The sequence below is a fragment of the Esox lucius genome, chromosome 9, assembly GCF_011004845.1.
Source record: "Esox lucius isolate fEsoLuc1 chromosome 9, fEsoLuc1.pri, whole genome shotgun sequence".
NCBI lineage: Eukaryota > Metazoa > Chordata > Actinopteri > Esociformes > Esocidae > Esox > Esox lucius.
In genome coordinates, this window is record NC_047577.1 from 25,133,106 (window position 1) to 25,152,592 (window position 19,487).

Consider the following 19,487-nt stretch of genomic DNA (forward strand, 5'->3'; position numbering starts at 1 on the left):
ATGGGCTTGTACAGCTAGGTGATAGGCCTATCTGCTTCCAATGATTATGGATCATAATGCGTCTTTTGTATCGTCATAAACTGTATTTTGTCAGTTCAAGTAATGTGACACAGGATGATCATAATGCTATCATGACATTTTCATAAACTGTAGTTTGTCACCTTCCCCAATGCTTTGTTTCTCATTAATAAGATGCCAGCACTAGTAGATTTTAGGAGCAGGACATGACATCTGCTTTGTGAACAATGATCAACATAAGGCCATGCACAGCTAGGTGATAGGCCTATCTAGTTTGTATGATTATAATTATGATGCTTCTCCTGTGACAAATAGCTGACGTGAACCCTACACAGCCAGCATTCAGACAGCTTTGTTTGCAAAATCTGGTCTGTACCCATCAATAACCGGGATCAATCAGCAAAACAGTGAACAACTTTCACGGTTTTAGATTTCCGGATATTAAATTTGAAGTTGTTTTTTAAATAAAAATGTATATACTTTTAATTAAAACAATTATATTGTTATGGTATATAATATCATTAATATAATACAATTCCTATTTTTATATAATAATATACTTTTTGTATAATGTAGGCTCCATTTTTTATGTGAAACAGGGAGCATGGCCTACTTGGTAAGGAAAACTGGGTGATTTCAATACATTTGGTTTAAGTGGGTACAGTTCAATGATCATGCTCCTGATATAAGTGAAGTTAATGCAGAAGTTAATTTGGATTATAAAATGGTTCTTGGTAGGACACTTTATATAGTGTTCTAGTTAGTTAGAACCATATACATTGAACCCTCTGCAAAGAGTTATTTAAACAAGATTCCATTTAGAGGACAAATCGGTGGATCCTATATGGTTTTACTTTCTTTTTAGTAAGAATGCACTAGGCCAGTGTTCCCCAAACTGCCTCTTTTTGTTTCTGATTATCAGTGTTTTTCCTTAGTCAAGTGTGTAAGTAGGGTACAGTTTTAATCAGGTGCAAATTGAATTGAATGCTAGGGCAAAAATAAAAACCTACACGCCTTTATAGGACTAGGACTTGGCCAGTCTGAGATATGGCTTTTTTTTTGCAACTCTGCCTAGAAGGCCAGCATCCCGGAGTCTCTCTTTACTGTTGTTGAGACCTGTGTTTTGCAGGTACTAGGCTATGAACTGAAGCTGCCAGTTGAGGACCTGTGAGGCGTCTGTTTTACAAACTTGACACTATTGTATATGTCGTCTTGCTTAGTTGTCCCAGTCTTCTTTCTATTCTGGTTTGAGATAATTTGCCCTGTTCTTTGAAGGGAGTATTACACAGCATTGTACGAGATCATCAGTTTTTTGGCAATTTCCCACATGGAATAGCCTTCATTTCTCAGAAAAAGAATAGACTGATGAGTTTCAGAAGAAAGTTGTTTGTTTATGGCCATTTTATTTAGAAAACAAGGAAATTTGAAGTGACCCCTAACTTTTGAACGTGTGTGTGTGTATGTGTATACACACACATTACCTTAACATTAGACAAAAGGAGACCATGCTAGTGATGCAACTGATGTTAGTGTAGATTTTATATACTATAGAAAGCCATGTGCAATGATCCTCCTGTCATTTATTATGTATAAATACATATTTATTTTGAATGAATAACTTAGTTTACTTGATCTGAGAAAATGCAGTTTATGAAAATGTCATGATAGTATTATGACCATCCTGTGTCACTTGAACAGACAATATAAAGTTTATGAAAATGTCATTGTAACATTATGACCATCTTGTGTCCATTGAACTGACAAAATACAGTTTATGACAATAAAAAAGAAGCATTATTACCATAATCATTGGAACCAGATGCCCTAGACTAGATGCCCTTATGTTGGTTATTAGTCACAAAGAGGATGTCATGTCCTGCGCCTGAAATCTACTGCTGGCATCCTAGTCATGAGAAACAAAGCATTGGGGAAGGTAAATAACTGACATCACTTCATCCATAATTATATTGATATTTAGCATTTATAATGAAATTTAATATATTTTCATCACGGCAACTCATCATTTGACTCAGTAGTGTGTATGGCCCAACAAAGTCTGGGCATTCTACTGATAAGACGACGGATGGTGTCCTAGGGGATCTCCTCCCAGACCTGGATCAGGGCATCAGTGAGCTCCTGGACAGTCTATGGTGCAACTTGGCATCGTCGGATGCACCGATACATAACGTTCCAGAGGTTCCCAATTGGATTAATGTCTGGGAAAGTGAACGCCAGTCAATGGCATTAATGCCTTTGTCATCCAGGTACTGCCTACACACTCTGGCCACATGCATTGTCCTGCATCTGGAGGGTGTGATGGCAATTCCATCGACACAATTCCATCGACACACTTAAAGGGGTAATTCTCTTGGCACCATTAACAGTTTATTAATTATTTGCAAATAAGAGAGACGCGTCAACCGCTTACAAACATAATCGCCCAAGGAGTCTCTAACTCAATACATGCACAATCCGTATATATTACAGACAAAAAGGGGTGTGGTAAGTTGTTGCCCATCTGTCCTATATCAATAAAACACATGCTCTTTGTTCTTTCACATGTCCTAGGTTTCAAACAAGTCACATGTTGTCCTACCCCATCTGGTTAACTTCTCAACCCTTGAGGGGGACTTCATCTGGACATTCTACAGATGATTATGATTAACCCTATAATCTATTGTTATCAATCAAGAATGCCCCCTAAGACACATACCAGATCCCCTCTCCCACACTCATCTATTTATCTAAACAAAGGGACTCAGTCCTTTAATCATTAAGAATGGATCAGGTTTCAGAATTTCCACAACAAGGGTCCCACGGTTGGGGATTTAATCCCGGTACCTAACAGCAGTCATGTTCTAGTTGGCTAGCACGTGTAGGTCTATGCAACCCTCCAAGTATGTCTTCCCAGACCATCACTGACCTACCACCAAACCGGTCATGCTGGATGATGTTGCAGGCAGCATATTGTTCACCATGGTGTCTCCAGACTCTTTCACATCTCTCACATGCTCATTGTGAACCTGCTCTCATTAGTGTAGAGAACGGATCACAAATGGTGGACCTGCCAATTCTGATGTTCTCTGGCAAATGCCTGTCGAGCAGCATGATGCTGGGCTGTGAGCACATGTCCTACTAGAGAAAGTTGGGCCCTCATGCCACCCTCATGGAGTCTGTTTCTGACTGTAGTTTTTTTGTAGGGCTCTGGCAGTGCTCCTCCTGTTCCTCTTCGCACAAAGGAGCAGATACCCGTCCTGCTGCTGGGTTGATTCCCTTCTACGTCCCTTTCCAGCTCTCCTCCAGTATCTGCTCGTCTCCTGGTATCTCCTCCATGCTCTAAAAACTGTACTGGGTGACACAGCAAACCTTCTTGCATGTATGAATATGCCATCTTGGAGGAGCTTGACTGTTTGTGCCACTTGAATTGGCTGCAGGTACCGCCTCATGCTACGAGTAGTGACAAGGACCCTAGCAAAATGCAAAAGTAGAGAAGAATCAGTCAGGAAGGATAAGGAGAGTGCAGTTGCCTGTGGTCACCACTTGCAAAACCATTCCTTTTTTGGGGGTTGTCTTGCTGTTGCCCCTCCAGTGCACCTTTTGGCACTTTCCTTTGCACCAAAACAGGTGACATTGATTCACAATCACTTGTGCTTCCTTACTGGACAGATTGATGTCCCAGAATTTTTATTGACTTGGTGTTATACTATGATGATTACGTGTTCCCTCAGTTTCTTGAGCAGTGTTATTGCAAAAGGGTTTTGTAATGATCAGTTAGCCTTTTAAAATGATAAGCTTGGATTAACAAACACAACGTGCTATTGGAACACAGGAGTGGTTGTTGCTGATAATGGGCCTCTGTACGCCTATGTCGATATTCCATAGAAATTAGCCGTTTTTGCGGTGGTGTACTTATTGCGACAGCCCTAATTTTTTGACACAATTGATGCTGTCACAACAACTAAATTAAATGGCAAACAGAATGTATTTTTCCATGCCTGCCTTTGCATTAGATTTTTGGATCTGTCAGAATGTATTGGACAGACCAAATACATGAAATATGAAATAAACGTTGCCATTACAATTTTCAATTTGGCAGGAGTTGTGCATATCCCATCTTGAAATCGTTAATGCAATATGTACATTTGAATGTGAGTTTTGTCACCAAGATGCATACCCATTTAGAAAATGAAATTGCAATGTCTATTTGCATTTTCATTCCATACAAAAACACACACTGTGGTACTCACTAATCAATTGTTTTTTTAGTACTGTGTTTGCAATTGTGATAGACTATTGAGATCTATTTTAATATTCTTTGTAGATCATGGATGTAATCAATGAAAACGAGGCCCAGTTCCTTTCTTCTCTGAAGCAGGGGCGCAGAGTGATTGACAGGACACTCCAGAGATTGGAGGGAAGCAACTCTGTATTCCCAGGTCAGCTTCAGAAATATGATACAATACATATATAGACTGGGGTTTGAGAAGGGGTTTTGTGGGCCATGTAACAAACTGCACAGATGATGACAATAACAAACAAGAGATTGCATATACAGTGCCATCCATAAGTATATGGACAGTGAAGTCAAAATCGCTATTTGTGCTTTACACTCAAGGCATATGAAAATACGATAGAAATATTAATATCAGGCAAAAGTACTGGAAGTTACCCTTTATTTCTAGCTGTTTCAACGCAATGTTTTACCAACTTTGAATAGCTGGACTGTGGTGCATTACCTTTTCATGGTAGAATACGTATCGGGACAGTTGCACTTAAAGCAAATGTAAGAAGTGTCAAAGCTAGTATGTAGTTGCAATTCATTACATGCAATAACATCAGGTTGTCTGTAACCGATTGGCATCACCAAACTCCTTGTATCATCCTTTGAGATGCCTTGCCAAGCCATTTCAAGCAATTGCTTCCTTTTGGGGAGTTTCTGACTTCAGTCTCCTCTTCAGCAAGTGAAATGCATGTTCAGACAGATTTAAATCAGGAGATTGACTTGCCAAGTCTAAAACATTCTGTTGTTTTCCCTTGATAAACTTCTTGGTTACGTTGGCACTGTATTTTGTTCTCATAGTCCTGTTGCATTGTGAAACAACGCCCACTGAGTCTGGTGGCCTTTTGTTGTTCATTTGTACCCAAGATGCTTCTGTAGACTTCTGAATTGATTATGCTTCTACCATCATTTGTGACCTCATCAGTAAAAATGTGTGAGCCTGTTCCAGACGCAGCATGACACTAAGTCCACAATGCTGCATAGATGAGGTGGTATGCTTTGCAATATCTGCAGTTCACCTCTATATTCAACCTCTCCCTGAATCAGTCTGCAGGCTCCACCTGCTTCAAACAGACCCCCCTGGGTCTTAATTACTCCCTTTGCAACTGGATCCTGAACTTCTTGAGTGGGGGTAAATGACTTGGTGCCTTGGTGCTAGGACAGCAATCTCTCTCTCCATGTCTGCATGACTAAGGCGATGACTGTGGACTTTAGGAAGCGGCAGAGGGGGATTACTCCCCCATATACATCGATGGAGCTGAAATGGAGAGTCTCTGACTTATAGTTCCTCGCTGTGTTCATCAAAGATGACCTCACCTGGCCCAGGCAAGCAGACTGCGCTAGAAACTGCCCAAAAGCGCCTATACTTCCTGGCAACTGCTCCACTGCTGATCGCAAGGCCCTCCAGAGTGTGGTGAAGTCAGTGAAGCGCATCATCAGCTGCCATCCTCCTTCCATGCAAGGCATCTACCATACTCGATGCTGTAGGAAAGCACAGAACATCATAAAAGACTACAGCCATCCAGGCTATGGTCTGTTCACACTGCTGCCTTCTGGTAGACTTTACCGGAGCATCAGGACACACTTCCCGACTCAAAATAAATTTTTTCAAAGGCCATAAAACTTCTCAACCAGTTACACTGATCTATTGATCACCTGAACACTTAGTGTTCTGGCCACTTTATGTAAATTCAATGTACATTAGCACATTTTAATGTATCCATTTATAGGCACTACAGCACTTATACAGTGGGGAGATAAAGGTGATACAGCAGGCTAATGGCGAGTTATTACAGTGGGGAGAATAAGTATTTGATAGACTGCCGATTTTGCAGGTTTTCCCACTTACAGAGTCTGTACTTTTTATCATAGGTACTCTTCAACTCTGAGTGACGGAATCTAAAACAAAAATCCAGAAAACACATTTTATGATTTTTAAATAATTAATTAGCATTTTATTGCATGGCATAAGTTTTTGATACATCAGAAAAGCAGAACTTAATATTGGGTACAGAAACCATCCATCTTCTTCCGCTTATCCGGAGCTGCGTCACGGGGGCAGCAGTCTAAGCAGGAATGCCCAGACTTCCCACTCCCTAGACACTTCCTCTAGCTCTTCCGGGGGGACACCGAGGTGTTCCCAGGCCAGCCGGGAGACATAGTCCCTCCAGCGTGTCCTGGGTCTTTCCCGGGGTCTCCTCCCGGTGGGACGGGCCCGGAACACCTTCCCAGGAAGGCGTTCAGGAGGCATCCACCTCAGCTGACCCCTCTCGATGTGGAGGAGCAGCGGCTCTACTCTTAGCTCCTCCCGGGTGACCGAGCTTCTCACCCTATCTCTAAGGGATTGCCCAGCATTACTGCAGAAGCTGCACCGATCCATCTGTCAATCTCCCGTTCCATCCTTCCCTCACTCGTGAACAAGACCCCTAGATACTTAAACTCCTCCACTTGAGGCAAGAACTCTCCACCAACCTGAAGTGGGCAAGCCACCCTTTTCCGACTGAGGACCATGGCCTCGGATTTGGAGGTACTGATTTTCATCCCAACCGCTTCACACTCGGCTGCAAACCGTCCCAGTGCATGCTGAAGGTCCTGATTTGAAGGGGCCAACACGACAACATCATCCGCAAAGAGCAGAGAAGAAATCGTGTGGTCCCCAAACCTGACAAAATAAAAATTACGAACAGAACCGGTGACAAAGAGTAGCCCTGCCGGAGTCCAACATGCACTGGGAACAAGTCGTGACTTACTGCCGGCAATGAGAAACCAAGCTCCTGCTTCGGTCATACAGGGACCTGACAGCCCTTAGCAAAGGACCCAGGACCCCATACTCCCGAAGCACCCTCCACAGGATGCCGTGAGGGACACACTCGAATGCCTTCTCCAAATCCACAAAACACATGTGGATTGGTTGGGCAAACTCCCATGAACCCTCCATCACCCTGTAGAGGGTATAGAGCTGGTCCAGTGTTCCACGGCCTGGACGAAAACCACACTGTTCCTCCTGAATCCGAAGTTCTACTAGTAAACCTTTGTTTGCAATTACAGAGATCATATGTTTCCTGTAGATCTTGACGAGGTTTGCACACACTGCAGCAGGGATTTTGGCCCACTCCTCCATACAGACTTTCTCCAGATCCTTCAGGTTTCGGGGCTGTCGCTGGGCAATATGGACTTTCAGCTCCCTCCAAAGATTTTCTATTGGGTTCAGGTCTGGAGACTGGCTAGGCCACTACAGGTCCTTGAGATGCTTCTTACAGAGCCACTCCTTTGTTGCCCTTGCTGTGTGTTTCGGGTCGTTGTCATGCTGGAAGACCCAGCCACGACCCATCTTCAATGCTCTTGCAGAGGTAGGAGGTTGTTGGCCAAGATCTCGCGATACATGGCCCAATCCATCCTCCCCTCAGTACGGTGCAGTCGTCCTGTTCTTTTTGCATAAAAGCATCCCCAAAGAATGATGTTTCCACCTCCATGCTTCATGGTTGGGATGGTGTTCTTGTGGTTGTTCTCATCCTTCTACTTCCTCCAAACACAGCGAGTGGAGTTTTGACCAAAAAGCTCTATTTTTGTCTCATCAGACCACGTGACCTACTCCCATTCCTCCTCTGGATCATCCAGATGGTCATTGGCAAACTTCAGACGGGCCTGGACATGCGCTGCAGGATTTTAATCCATGACGGCGTAGTGTTTTACTAATGGTTTTCTTTGAGACTGTGGTCCCAGCTCTCTTCAGGTCATTGACCATGATCATTGATGCCCCACGAGGTGAGATCTTGCATGGAGCCCCAGACCGAGGGAGATTGACCGTCATCTTGAACTTCTTCCATTTTCTAATAATTGCGCCAACAGTTGTTACCTTCTCACCAAGCTGCTTGCCTTTTGTCCTGTAGCCCATCCCAGCCTTGTGCAGGTCTATAATTTGGTCCCTGAATTCCTTACACAGCTCTCTGGTCTTGGCCATTGTGGAGATGTTGGGGTCTGTTTGATTGAGTGTATGGACAGGTGTCTTTTATACAGGCAACAAGTTCAAACAGGTGCAGTTAATACAGGTAATGAGAGGAGAAGAGGAGGGCTTCTTAAAGACAAACTATCAGGTCTGTGAGAGCCGGAATTCTTACTGGTTGGTAGGTGATCAAATACCTATGTCATGCAATAAAAGGCAAATTAATTATTTAAAAATCATACAATGTGTCATACAATCTCTCACAGTTAAAGTGTACCTATGATACAAATTACAGACCTCTATATGCTTTGTAAGTAGGAAAACCTGCAAAATCTATGTATTTACAATATTTAAGATTTTCTTTCATATTGTGCATATTCCCATTTCTACATTCTCTGGAATTGCTCCTAGTGTCTATTGTTATGTATATTTTTTGTTTTTGCTTGATAATTCTTAATGCCCACTGCCTAGATGTCGCATGCCATGTTACAAGATTTTCTTTGTTCGGAATGACGCCAAATAATTCAGTGCATTTGATAAATAAAATACTTTGACTTTCGCAAATAGTAGATTGGGACACTTTCACTGCAATATTCTCAAGGTTGTTGGTGATTTCTCTGACAATTATCGTAGAGTTGTCTTTCTCAGCTCTTGTCTCTTTACTTCCATAAACTTTTGTTGTTTTCCTTGGCTGAATTCGTTGTTGCTGATAGCTGAAGATATTACTTTGCATTTTAGTCAGTAGTTGGCAGCCTTGTCTAAATTGACTAACTGTAGCTATTGCATGCATTCCAGATGGGAATCAAACCCACAACCTCTGCCACTGGATGTGTTATTCTCTTCCAACTGATCTCCAGGATCTGTGGTGTCTTTCATGTTTATAACATTCCAAACCATTGATTTGGCTACCTACAATGTTTGTGCTAGGGATCAAATTGAGGTTCTCTTCATTTAGCATCCAAATCCCTTGCTTTTCTTTCATTGGACGATTCCCTAGTCCTCATGTTGGATTATGCCTTCTGATAAGGCAAAAGCAAATGATGGAGCAGAGACTACACATTCACAGCTCCTGTGTGTGAACAATTAATGCAACGGGGAACACCTGACCAATTATAAACATTTGTGTGCCAAATGTCCTAATAGTTATGCTCACGTAAAATGCAGGGATGGAACTCTGATAGTGCTGTTATTCATGGTTGAATCAATATGTAATGGCCTTGAGTGTACAGCAAATATAGCAATTTGGACTCCACAATGTATCCTGTATGCCTATTAGAGCTCAAATATTATAAAGCTGGCATAGTCTCGGACTGGCCATGAGTGGAGAAAATGTTTTACTACGGTGTGGTCAAACCTTTGTGTATGCTTAACTCAGCCCCTGTGGCCTGGTCTCTGCATCGTAACCTGGGCTTTCCTCTGGATCTTATTGGACTAATGCTGGAAGAAAAAGGAATGTGTATTGACCAACAGAGCATTGATGAGTTGGCCTCTGCAAATGAAAAGGTAATTTGAGTAATTACTTTGAACTTTATTGTCTTGTCTCTCCATGTATCCTTGGTAGTCTGATTGTCTGTTACCATATTATAACATTACACTTTACAGGTTTTATTATACATTTGTGCGTTTCTTTACTCACTGCTGCAATATTTCACTTTCATGACATTAATTACACTCACCTAAAAGATTATTAGGAACACCTGCTCAATTTCTCATGAATGCAATTATCTAATCAACCAATCACATGGCAGTTGCTCAATGCATTAGGGGTGTGGTCCTGGTCAAGACATCTCCTGAACTCCAAACTGAATGTCAGAATGGGAAAGAAAGGTGATTTAAGCAATTTTGAGCGTGGCATGGTTGTTGGTTGCCAGACGGGCCGGTCTGAGTATTTCACAATCTGCTCAGTTACTGGATTTTCACGCACAACCATTTCTAGGGTTTACAAAGAATGGTGTGAAAAGGGAAAAACATCCAGTATGCGGCAGTCCTGTGATGCTAGAGATCAGAGGAGAATGGGCCGACTGATTCAAGCTGATAGAAGAGCAACTTGACAGAAATAAACCACTTGTTACAACCGAGGTATGCAGCAAAGCATTTGTGAAGCCACAACACGCACAACCTTGAGTCGGATGGGCTACAACAGCAGAAGACCACACCGGGTACCACTCATCTCCACTACAAATAGGAAAAAGAGGCTACAATTTGCACAAGCTCACCAAAATTGGACAGTTGATGAATGTTGCCTGGTCTGATGAGTCTCGATTTCTGTTGAGACATTCAGATGGTAGAGTCAGAATTTGGCGTAAAAAGAATGAGAACATGGATCCATCATGCCTTGTTACCACTGTGCAGGCTGGTGGTGGTGGTGTAATGGTGTGGGGGATGTTTTCTTGGCACACTTTAGGCCCCTTAGTGCCAATTGGGCATCGTTTAAATGCCACGGCCTACCTGAGCATTGTTTCTGACCGTGTCCATCCCTTTATGACCACCATGTACCCATCCTCTGATGGCTACTTCCAGCAGGATAATGCACCATGTCACAAAGCTCAAATCATTTCAAATTGGTTTCTTGAACATGACAATGAGTTCACTGTACTGAAATGGCCCCCCAGTCACCAGATCTCAACCCAATAGAGCATCTTTGGGATGTGGTGGAACGGGAGCTTCGTGCCCTGGATGTGCATCCCACAAATCTCCATCAACTGCAAGATGCTATACTATCAATATGGGCCAACATTTCTAAAGAATGCTTTCAGCACCTTGTTGAATCAATGCCACGTAGAATCAAGGCAGTTCTGAAGGCGAAAGGGGGTCAAACACAGTATTAGTATGGTGTTCCTAATAATCCTTTAGGTGAGTGTATATACACTCATGAATTATTAATGGGTTAAGAAGAAATTATGGTTTTAATCTAGGTACTGTATTCTGATATTTTTAGCTGACCAATCTATATATTCCTTATGAAGAGTCAACGATTGGTAGTGCTAGTCGACAATACAGTAATGGTTGTTTCCCCTTTTGCCATACTCAGCTAAAGCGTCAGACCCAGAGCTCTGGCAGAGAGACTCTTTTCCACTTGGATCTGCACACTCTAGCCCAGCTGCAGGCAGACAAAGTTCCCCAAACAGATGACTTTCTCAAGTACCACTACAGCCTGGGACCGGATGACAAATATGGTATTGATAAGATTTTTATTATGAACAGCATGCTCATTCACAAATCACTTTTCAAAAATGGTTGAATGCTTTTCCCTTGCAAGTATAATCTGTTCAGAAACAATAATTGGCTAACACTATGCTCCAAAATAATTTCAAATAAACATTTGAATAGAAATTGCTGTCTATTTTATTATCCATGTCTTGTTTTCAGTGTTCCAGCCCTGCCACGCTACCGTGCAGGCTCTTTATTGTGGACAGGCTCTTGTCTCAGAGGTGGCCGAGGGCCAGCGGTGTGGTGTGGTGCTAGACCGGACCTGTTTCTATGCAGAGCAAGGCGGGCAGTCCCATGACCAAGGATACTTTATCAAAGATGGTTTGCAGGTATGCCCTAGATGCACCATGTTGAGGACACAATGTATAAATAATGTCTAAAGGTGTTAGACCTTTTTTTTGTTCTTACTTTTTGGCTTGTGAAAGTTCTTGCTGAATTCGTGTATTTTTGAGGAAGTATGCACTACATTGTGTATAAGGAATAATTATACGATTTTAAGCTCTATGGAATGTGTTTTGTACTACACATAATAAATACTCGTTTTACTGTTGGTTTGAAACTGGTGGATGAAACTGAAATGTAAAACTCAAACACAAATCCATACTATGTAATGGAGCTGTGGTAGAAAGACATTACAATAAAGCATAATATTCTTGTAATTTGCCTAATTTTCATATGAGAGAGATTTTCTTGTTGTTAGTTTCCTGCACATTAACACTATAGCCTCCAGGCCTTTCCGACCCCCAGTATCCGCCAGAGCCAATGCTGTTTGGCATTATTAGCATATACATCATCAACCCTATCAGCATATACATTCACATCCATAGCATCACCAGAAAGCCACAGCTTCAGTTCGTCTACTGTGTCGTTATCAAACAATATTATAAATATAGTAAACTAGCCTATATACCAAGAATGCATTCCAGAATGTTTTTGTATTTAAAGTCTAATGAATTTGAAGAATACAGGAATGTGGTTTTACTGAAGGTCGTATCATTAGAATACGAAAAATAAACATTACTTCAATTCAGGCTATAGAAATGTCTAAGTAAAAAGTAGCCTACACCACACTTATATTAACCAAAGACTAAACCATTAGAATTTTGCTTTTATTTTAACGTTATTTTAATGATGTAGAAGGTAAAATAAATAACATTATCAACCAATTTGTGAAGATCACAACATGATTAGCCATGTATAGGTATAAAGCATGGAAAGTTATAATCATGATAATTTGCAAAGGATGAAGAAAACAAATAAGTAGCCATATTTGCACCTGTTAATGCTATGCATGTAAACAATTTCAAATAATGATTTGCAGTAACCTACATAATGAAATATACTGTTTCAGTGAAAATTCATAGACAGATGTTAGGATGTTTGATATATTGTTTCTCCCCTTATGAAAAACAGTATTGTGTAATACGTTTGTTAAATTGTTGAGGATAGCGTTTGTATTATGGATAGTCAAGAATATTGTTTGTATTTCATTTTGCAAATAATTATTTAGTGTAATGAAATTGATGAATTAGCCTACTTTAGACGCTAAGTCATTGGTAAAATAATCAATGCAAATTCATAGACAAATGATAACCTGTTTGATGTTTTGATTCTCTCCTATTGAAAAACAGTAATGTGATACATATGTTGAATTGTCGAGTGGCCTATATCATTTGTACAGATGTCGCTCATCTAATTCTAGCGCCAAGGGGGTGGTCTGTGATGTGGCATGCGGTATATCATCGCAAGTTGCAGTGCCGTGCGGCATGGATAAAATCATTAAACAAAAAACAAGAACGGCTGCCAGGTGGCATTCAAGCCTGTGTCTGTATTTATACAGCCGGAATAAAACGTTACAAATCTGAGGAATATTGTCTACTATAATCCTATTCATGGATTGCTAGGTTGCTGTTTTTGATTCCATGTTGCTGTGCTTGATTAACTGTTATTTCTGTTAATGTATATTTAATTATAGGTCTACACACATGATTCTCTTTCTTTTTGTTAATTGCAGTTATTTAAACTGAAATACAATAATTTGACTGGAAATATAGCTGTTGATTACAAAAGATGAAGTTAACATTTATGTAGGCTAATTGCAGACTTTTAACATTACTTATTGTGTCATTGATGCTACTTTTCTGCACAAAATTTTCCTGAAGACTGCACCTGCTTCAATCAATAAAAAAATAAGAAATTACTTTTCCTACCATATTTCTTTTGATTAAGTACAATAGGCCACAGTAGGCCCAAATGAAAATATATGTGTTTAACATAGTGCGTTTACATGGAGGACGTTTAGTTTGTTAAATAGGAAAAAGGCTACATGTTAAGCCCATCAATGTTTCATAAAATTTTTTTTAGAGGTAAATAACATTTTTTTTAAAGCTAATCTAATAAAATGTCATTTGAACAGAAAATGTGAACAGACAAAGTGCCTGTTACAATACTTGTACTGAAACCTGCCTAATCAGTTAAGTAGGAATACAATGTAAAAAATGGTAATTAGTCTGTAAATAATTTCAGTTTGTGAGATTATAACAATGTAATATCTGCTACACCTTTTTATGAGAAGTCATCGAAGGAGGGTGTAGCTTTCAAAATGCAATGTTCCAAATCAATTGCATTGACAAATAAATAAAAATTTGACTACAGCAGTCAGGTACAGTAGGCCTGAAAATATTATTTTGATTAAATAATGACAAAAAAGCAATATTATTATCCAAAAAAGTTGAAAAATAAGGTTTTGAGTGAGGAACAGAAAGGTTCAACTGCAAATTGAACTCTTCTGTTCTCACTCAAAACCTTATTTTTCAATTTTTTTGGAAAGGAAAAAAAAGGTGCAGTGGTCTCTTAATTATTTAAGAGTGTCCCACTTAAAAACATAATAGCCTATATAGAAGGATTATTTCTAAGAACATAAGCAATAATATTTTCAACTGCAAATTGAACTCTTCTGTTCTCACTCAAAACCTTCCTTTTTGACTTTTTTGGAAAGGAAAGAAAAAGGTGCAGTTGTCTCTTAATTTTTCCTGGAGCTGTATTATGATTAAAATGAACTATTAGACACATTAACAACATGTATTCATGAATTCAGGTGTACAGTAAATATAATTACATACAGATATCATAAAATAATTTCATTTTGGCAAGTTGCATAGAGGCAAAATGTTTTCAAATAAAAATAAACCTGATCAAATGAATTAGTTTTACTCTTTTTGGCGGAACACTGACATCCTATGGAAATTGACATAATTCGCCTGGTAGCCTATTTGTTGAGACGTTTCTAACATTGGCCTCAACATTGGCCCCTTATTCAGATCTGAAACATGATTTTGGAATCAGAACATTGTGCAAAAAGATCGTTGTCTATAAAAATAATTGCGTTAAGGCTCCGATTATTTCAATCAGGCAAGTATGTAATAATTCCGACAGATCACATGTATTGTGATCATAGCAATGTCTCTGGTGTAGCCTATACTGTATGCACAGTTCGCCAAAACTTTGAAGAGTTCATTCTGCTGACTAATTTAAATTAAAAAAGATTGTTGTATTGCTGTTTAAATGTAGGCTATTATACAGTATGGCTATTTAACACTTAAGTTTGGTAACTATTCTATATGGCTACAATTCAGAATTTTAATGGCCATATTGGCTGATTTGATAAAACAAATGAGTTGATACAACAAATAAGCGAGTAAACTCTGACAGCTCTTTGCTTGTTCTCAAGTACATTTGCCAATTGTCATGTGTTTTTTAATTATTTTGTAAGATAATTCAAATATTTAAACAAATAATCTTTGTCTGTGTAGGCTTTTGGTGTATTTCTTTATTAAAACATTTTGTAATTGTATCAGTGATGAAGTTGCTACTAGAAAGATTTTGCTTTTAAATTCCTAATAACCTGTTATGTTAGGAGAGCATTGTGAATGTTTTGTGTCGTTTAGAAAATGATTTTAGAAAACTAATAGCATGTTCAGCTTTCTAGCTCCCCCATGTGTTTGGAATAGTGCAATCACAGTTTGACGCAATCTACCGCATGTTGACGCAATCTACCTGATCTTACCGCAGTAAAAAAAAAACGCTGTAATTAGATGAGCGACATCTGTATCATGTTTCAATAATAGCCTAATAACCCATATGTTGAATGGTCAAGGAAATCGTTTGTATTTAATTTGTAAGTTCATTCAAATTCAACCACGGCTCTGATCTTTTATCTCGGAGTATCGCTTATTCATCCATTGACATCATTCATTCAGTGAGGTGTGATTAGCGGTTGCCTGGGTACCATTAGCGGTTGCCTGGGTACCATTAGCGGTTGCCTGGGTACCATTAACGGCTGACTGGGGACCAATGCCAAGTGATGTGTGCTTTTGGCAGATTAAATCGGAAAACGGGGTTAAAAAAACAGGTTAATAGTCTCTGAATAGTTTTCAGTTTGACTTTAGAATTCTGACAACGGAACAATTTAATATACACCTATTAGGAGAAGTCTTGGATGGAGGAGGATTTAGCTTTCAAAATGGCAGTTTTATTTTAATTAAACACTCAAACGCCAATTGGCTTAGGCATTTGGCGGTTTTAGTGTTAATAGTCTTTCGGTAGTGCATTTATGAAATTGACACTGATGATATATTCACAAACATAATTAGCTGATTTGGCTGCTGTATGTTTTCTCAGGATGTCATGTACCCTGTTGAGGCTGTGCATCTTGCTGGGGGATATGTGGTGCATCAGGTCACCACTGCTGATGTGCTGACAAAAGGAGACCAGGTCCAGCTCTACGTGGATGAGGTATAAGGGATAAATACTGACATTCTGGACATTACCTTGATAAAAACTCTACGAAAAAAGGGTAGCCCAGTCCCTTTTACAAGGGAATGAACAGAACGGAGGTTTCTTGTCTTTGAAAAACACTTGTTTTTCAAAGACAAGAAAATAATTACTATTATAGCTGGCAATGGCTGATTTTGGTGGAATATAGTAATTTTTAATTGTGAATGGTTGCATGTGTTGTTTGTTCGTTTTATATGTTAGTTTTATATAAGTCTGTATATCAATCAAATTGCCTCTATGTGATATAGAACTAATCAAATTAACGTCTGTGTCAAGTCTGTAGCAACCAAATCATAAAAAAATTCCTTGTTTTCGTCCAGTGTTTTTTCTCCATTGTAATAACATAACATTTATCAGAAATACACTGTAGACATTGTTAACTTAAATAATTATTGTAGCTCAACACAGCAGATTCTTAACGGAATATCTACATAGGCATACAGACGCCCATTATCAGCTGTCCTGTATTCCAATGGCACGTTGTTGTTTGCTAATCCAATTATATATTTTTTAATGATATGTGATCATTAGAAAACCCTTTTGCAATTATGTTAGCACTGCTTAGTGGTTGTTGCATGTTGTTCTTTTCTAATGTACAGAGAAGTCAGCTCTACCTTTTCATGTGTCCTAAAACTTTCCCCTGAGATAACTCCTACTTGGCTTCCTGTATTATTTCCTAATAATTAAATGTTATTTCTTTTTAATACTGTAAAATGACCTGTTAAAGGAGTAAGTACAGAGACAAAATTATTTTGGCACAATTAAGTTTATTTGCAAATAGAGAGACGTGTCAAAAGCTTACAGGATAATCATCTGAGGAGTCTCTAACTTAATACAAGACAGTCATCAGTACTTAAAAGAGAAAAAGGTGTGTGGTAAGCTGTCCTATGTCAATAAAACACATTCCCTTTGTTCTATTACTACCTAAGTTTTAACCAAGGGGAAGGCTGTCCTCCCCCATATGGGTAACCTCTTCAACTCTGGGAGAGGACTCAAAGCATCTGGACAAACAATAGATAGTCTCTGATGGGTTATACAGACAGGCAGATTTACGAGTAACCCTATAATATGCTGATACCAGTCAATAATGACCCTAAACACCAGATCTACATTCCTTTTCTTATCTAAACATGGGGACTCAGTACCTTTAGCTAGTAACCCATTTATACATGTATAGGACTAAGTATACATCAGTTCAATAATTTCCATTACAGTATCTAGGCTAATCTCAATGGATTTGACTGCCAATATAAAAAAATAAAGATGATTCAATGATCTTAGAAAATGCTGGTCTGCTAAATAAAATGAACAGCAACAAATAAGGTGCAGGATTTTTTAAATCAATAATATTATTATTTCATACCAGAAACAAACATTTTCCAATAAATGTTTAGAATGGGCAAGGGGGACAAGATACTCAAGTTTAAGTTTGGTCTGCAGTCTATTCCATAAGCAAAGAAAGTAACAGGAAAAGGAAGTCATACCCATTTCTGTGGAGATTGTAGGGGCCACACGTGTAATCCAGGCTTGAGATCTGGTTTTATGAGTTATATTTCTAATATTGATAAGTGAAGATAAGTAAGAAAGTAGTTTATTTAGAAGTGCTTTATAGACAAACACGAGTGCATGTTGTTCTCGTCTCAAGGACAGCGAAGTCCAGCCCACACTTGAATTCTGTAGCTAGCAATTGTTTATTATTTCTATAGGAAAAACATGTTCTGTTTCTATAGAGGAGCCTTTTAGAGTTAATCAACATGTATTTTAAAAGACAATTTATCATCCAGCCAAATCCCTAAGTATTTATATTCAGAGACTTTATTTATTCGAGACCCATTTAAGCACATGAGTGCAAGTGTATTTTCAACCAGCTTTTTGGACCTATTAAAAATCATTTAAAAAAATATTTGCATTTAAACCCTGTTTAGTTGTGAAAAAATACCCTTGTAGCATCTTAACAGCTGTCTCCAGCAGCAATAATGCTTGGTCAACCGTCAAAACAATGGAGTCCGTGGCAATGTCGTCAGCATATACTGTAGATACATTTTACTCTGTCTTATCTCATCACCGTTATTGTTTGTGTAGAGAGTGAACTTTAAAGGACCAAGCTTGTGAGACCCATTTAACCAACTCCAGTGGCTGCGATTAGATGCTGTCTACTCTAACAGCCTAAACCTTTCCCTAAGATAGTCATGAAACCAACGATAGGCATCAGGTCCTAGTCATATTCATGACAGCTTACTCAAAAATATTGCATGGTCTACAGTGTCAAAGGCTTTAGACAAATCTACAAACATGGCGGCACAGCACTTGCTATTGTCTAAGGCAGTGTTTCCAGATCCTGGAACCTCGGGGTCCAAAGGGGTGCACATTTTTGTTTTTACCCTAGCACTCACACATCTGATTCAAATTAAAGGCTTGATGATAGGTTGATTACGTCAATCTAGTGTGTTATTGGCAGGGCATCATTTTGTTTGGGGAACACTGGTCTAAGGCATTAGCAATGTAATTTACAACATGTACTGTGACCGTGGTGGTACTGTGTTTAGGTCTGAAACCAGATTGAATGCTGGAAAGAGTATGGTTAATAGTTAAAAATGATTAAAGTTCCTTATTCACCAATTACTCAAAACATTTTGCCAAACGGGCAATCTTAGTGATGGGCCGGTAATTATCTAATTCAATACCATCATCTCCCTTGTGGAGTGGTAAAACAAAAGCTGTTTTCTAAGCTATAGGATTTCTTTCCTTTGACTAGTGCATTATTGAATATGTGAGTGCATCACTGTACTAGCAATGACAGGAGCGGCACACTTCAGTAAATATGTATCCAGATTATCAGTGCCTGCCGAATACTAATAATCTATTGCAGATAAGGCAGATTAGACGTCACTTTCTGTACATTTTTGTTTTCTTCCCCAGAGGGCCAAGGGGCTTATGAAATATACTGAATAACATAGTCATATCATCATTGCTTTGGCTAATTTGATTAATTAATTTGTCAATTAATGCAGTATTTATGTCCAGGCACAAAGACTAGCCTGCATGGTGAAGCACACAGCCACACACATCCTCAACTTTGCTCTTCGTCAGCATCTGGGTCCTTCTGTGGAGCAGCGAGGGAGTCATGTTGCTGCTGACCGCCTACGCTTTGACTTCAGTGTCAAAGTACAGTAAAACCAGTTTTGCCCTTCTTAAATTAGG

At 39.3% G+C, this 19,487-nt stretch overlaps 1 protein-coding gene across 2 annotated transcripts in view; it reads left to right on the forward strand.

Moving 5' to 3' along the window:
* The window catches only part of aars2 (alanyl-tRNA synthetase 2, mitochondrial (putative)), a 71,469-nt gene that overhangs the window by 17,277 nt on the left and 34,705 nt on the right, over positions 1-19,487 (forward strand). Inside the window, exons 9-14 of one of the 2 annotated variants that reach the window (XM_029122327.2) lie at positions 4,340-4,454; positions 9,616-9,743; positions 11,272-11,416; positions 11,610-11,779; positions 16,131-16,244; positions 19,311-19,451. In XM_029122327.2, the coding sequence (XP_028978160.2) occupies positions 4,340-4,454; positions 9,616-9,743; positions 11,272-11,416; positions 11,610-11,779; positions 16,131-16,244; positions 19,311-19,451 (813 nt within the window). The remainder of the gene's footprint in view (positions 1-4,339; positions 4,455-9,615; positions 9,744-11,271; positions 11,417-11,609; positions 11,780-16,130; positions 16,245-19,310; positions 19,452-19,487) is intronic. The other variant, XM_029122328.2, reaches the window with a different exon arrangement.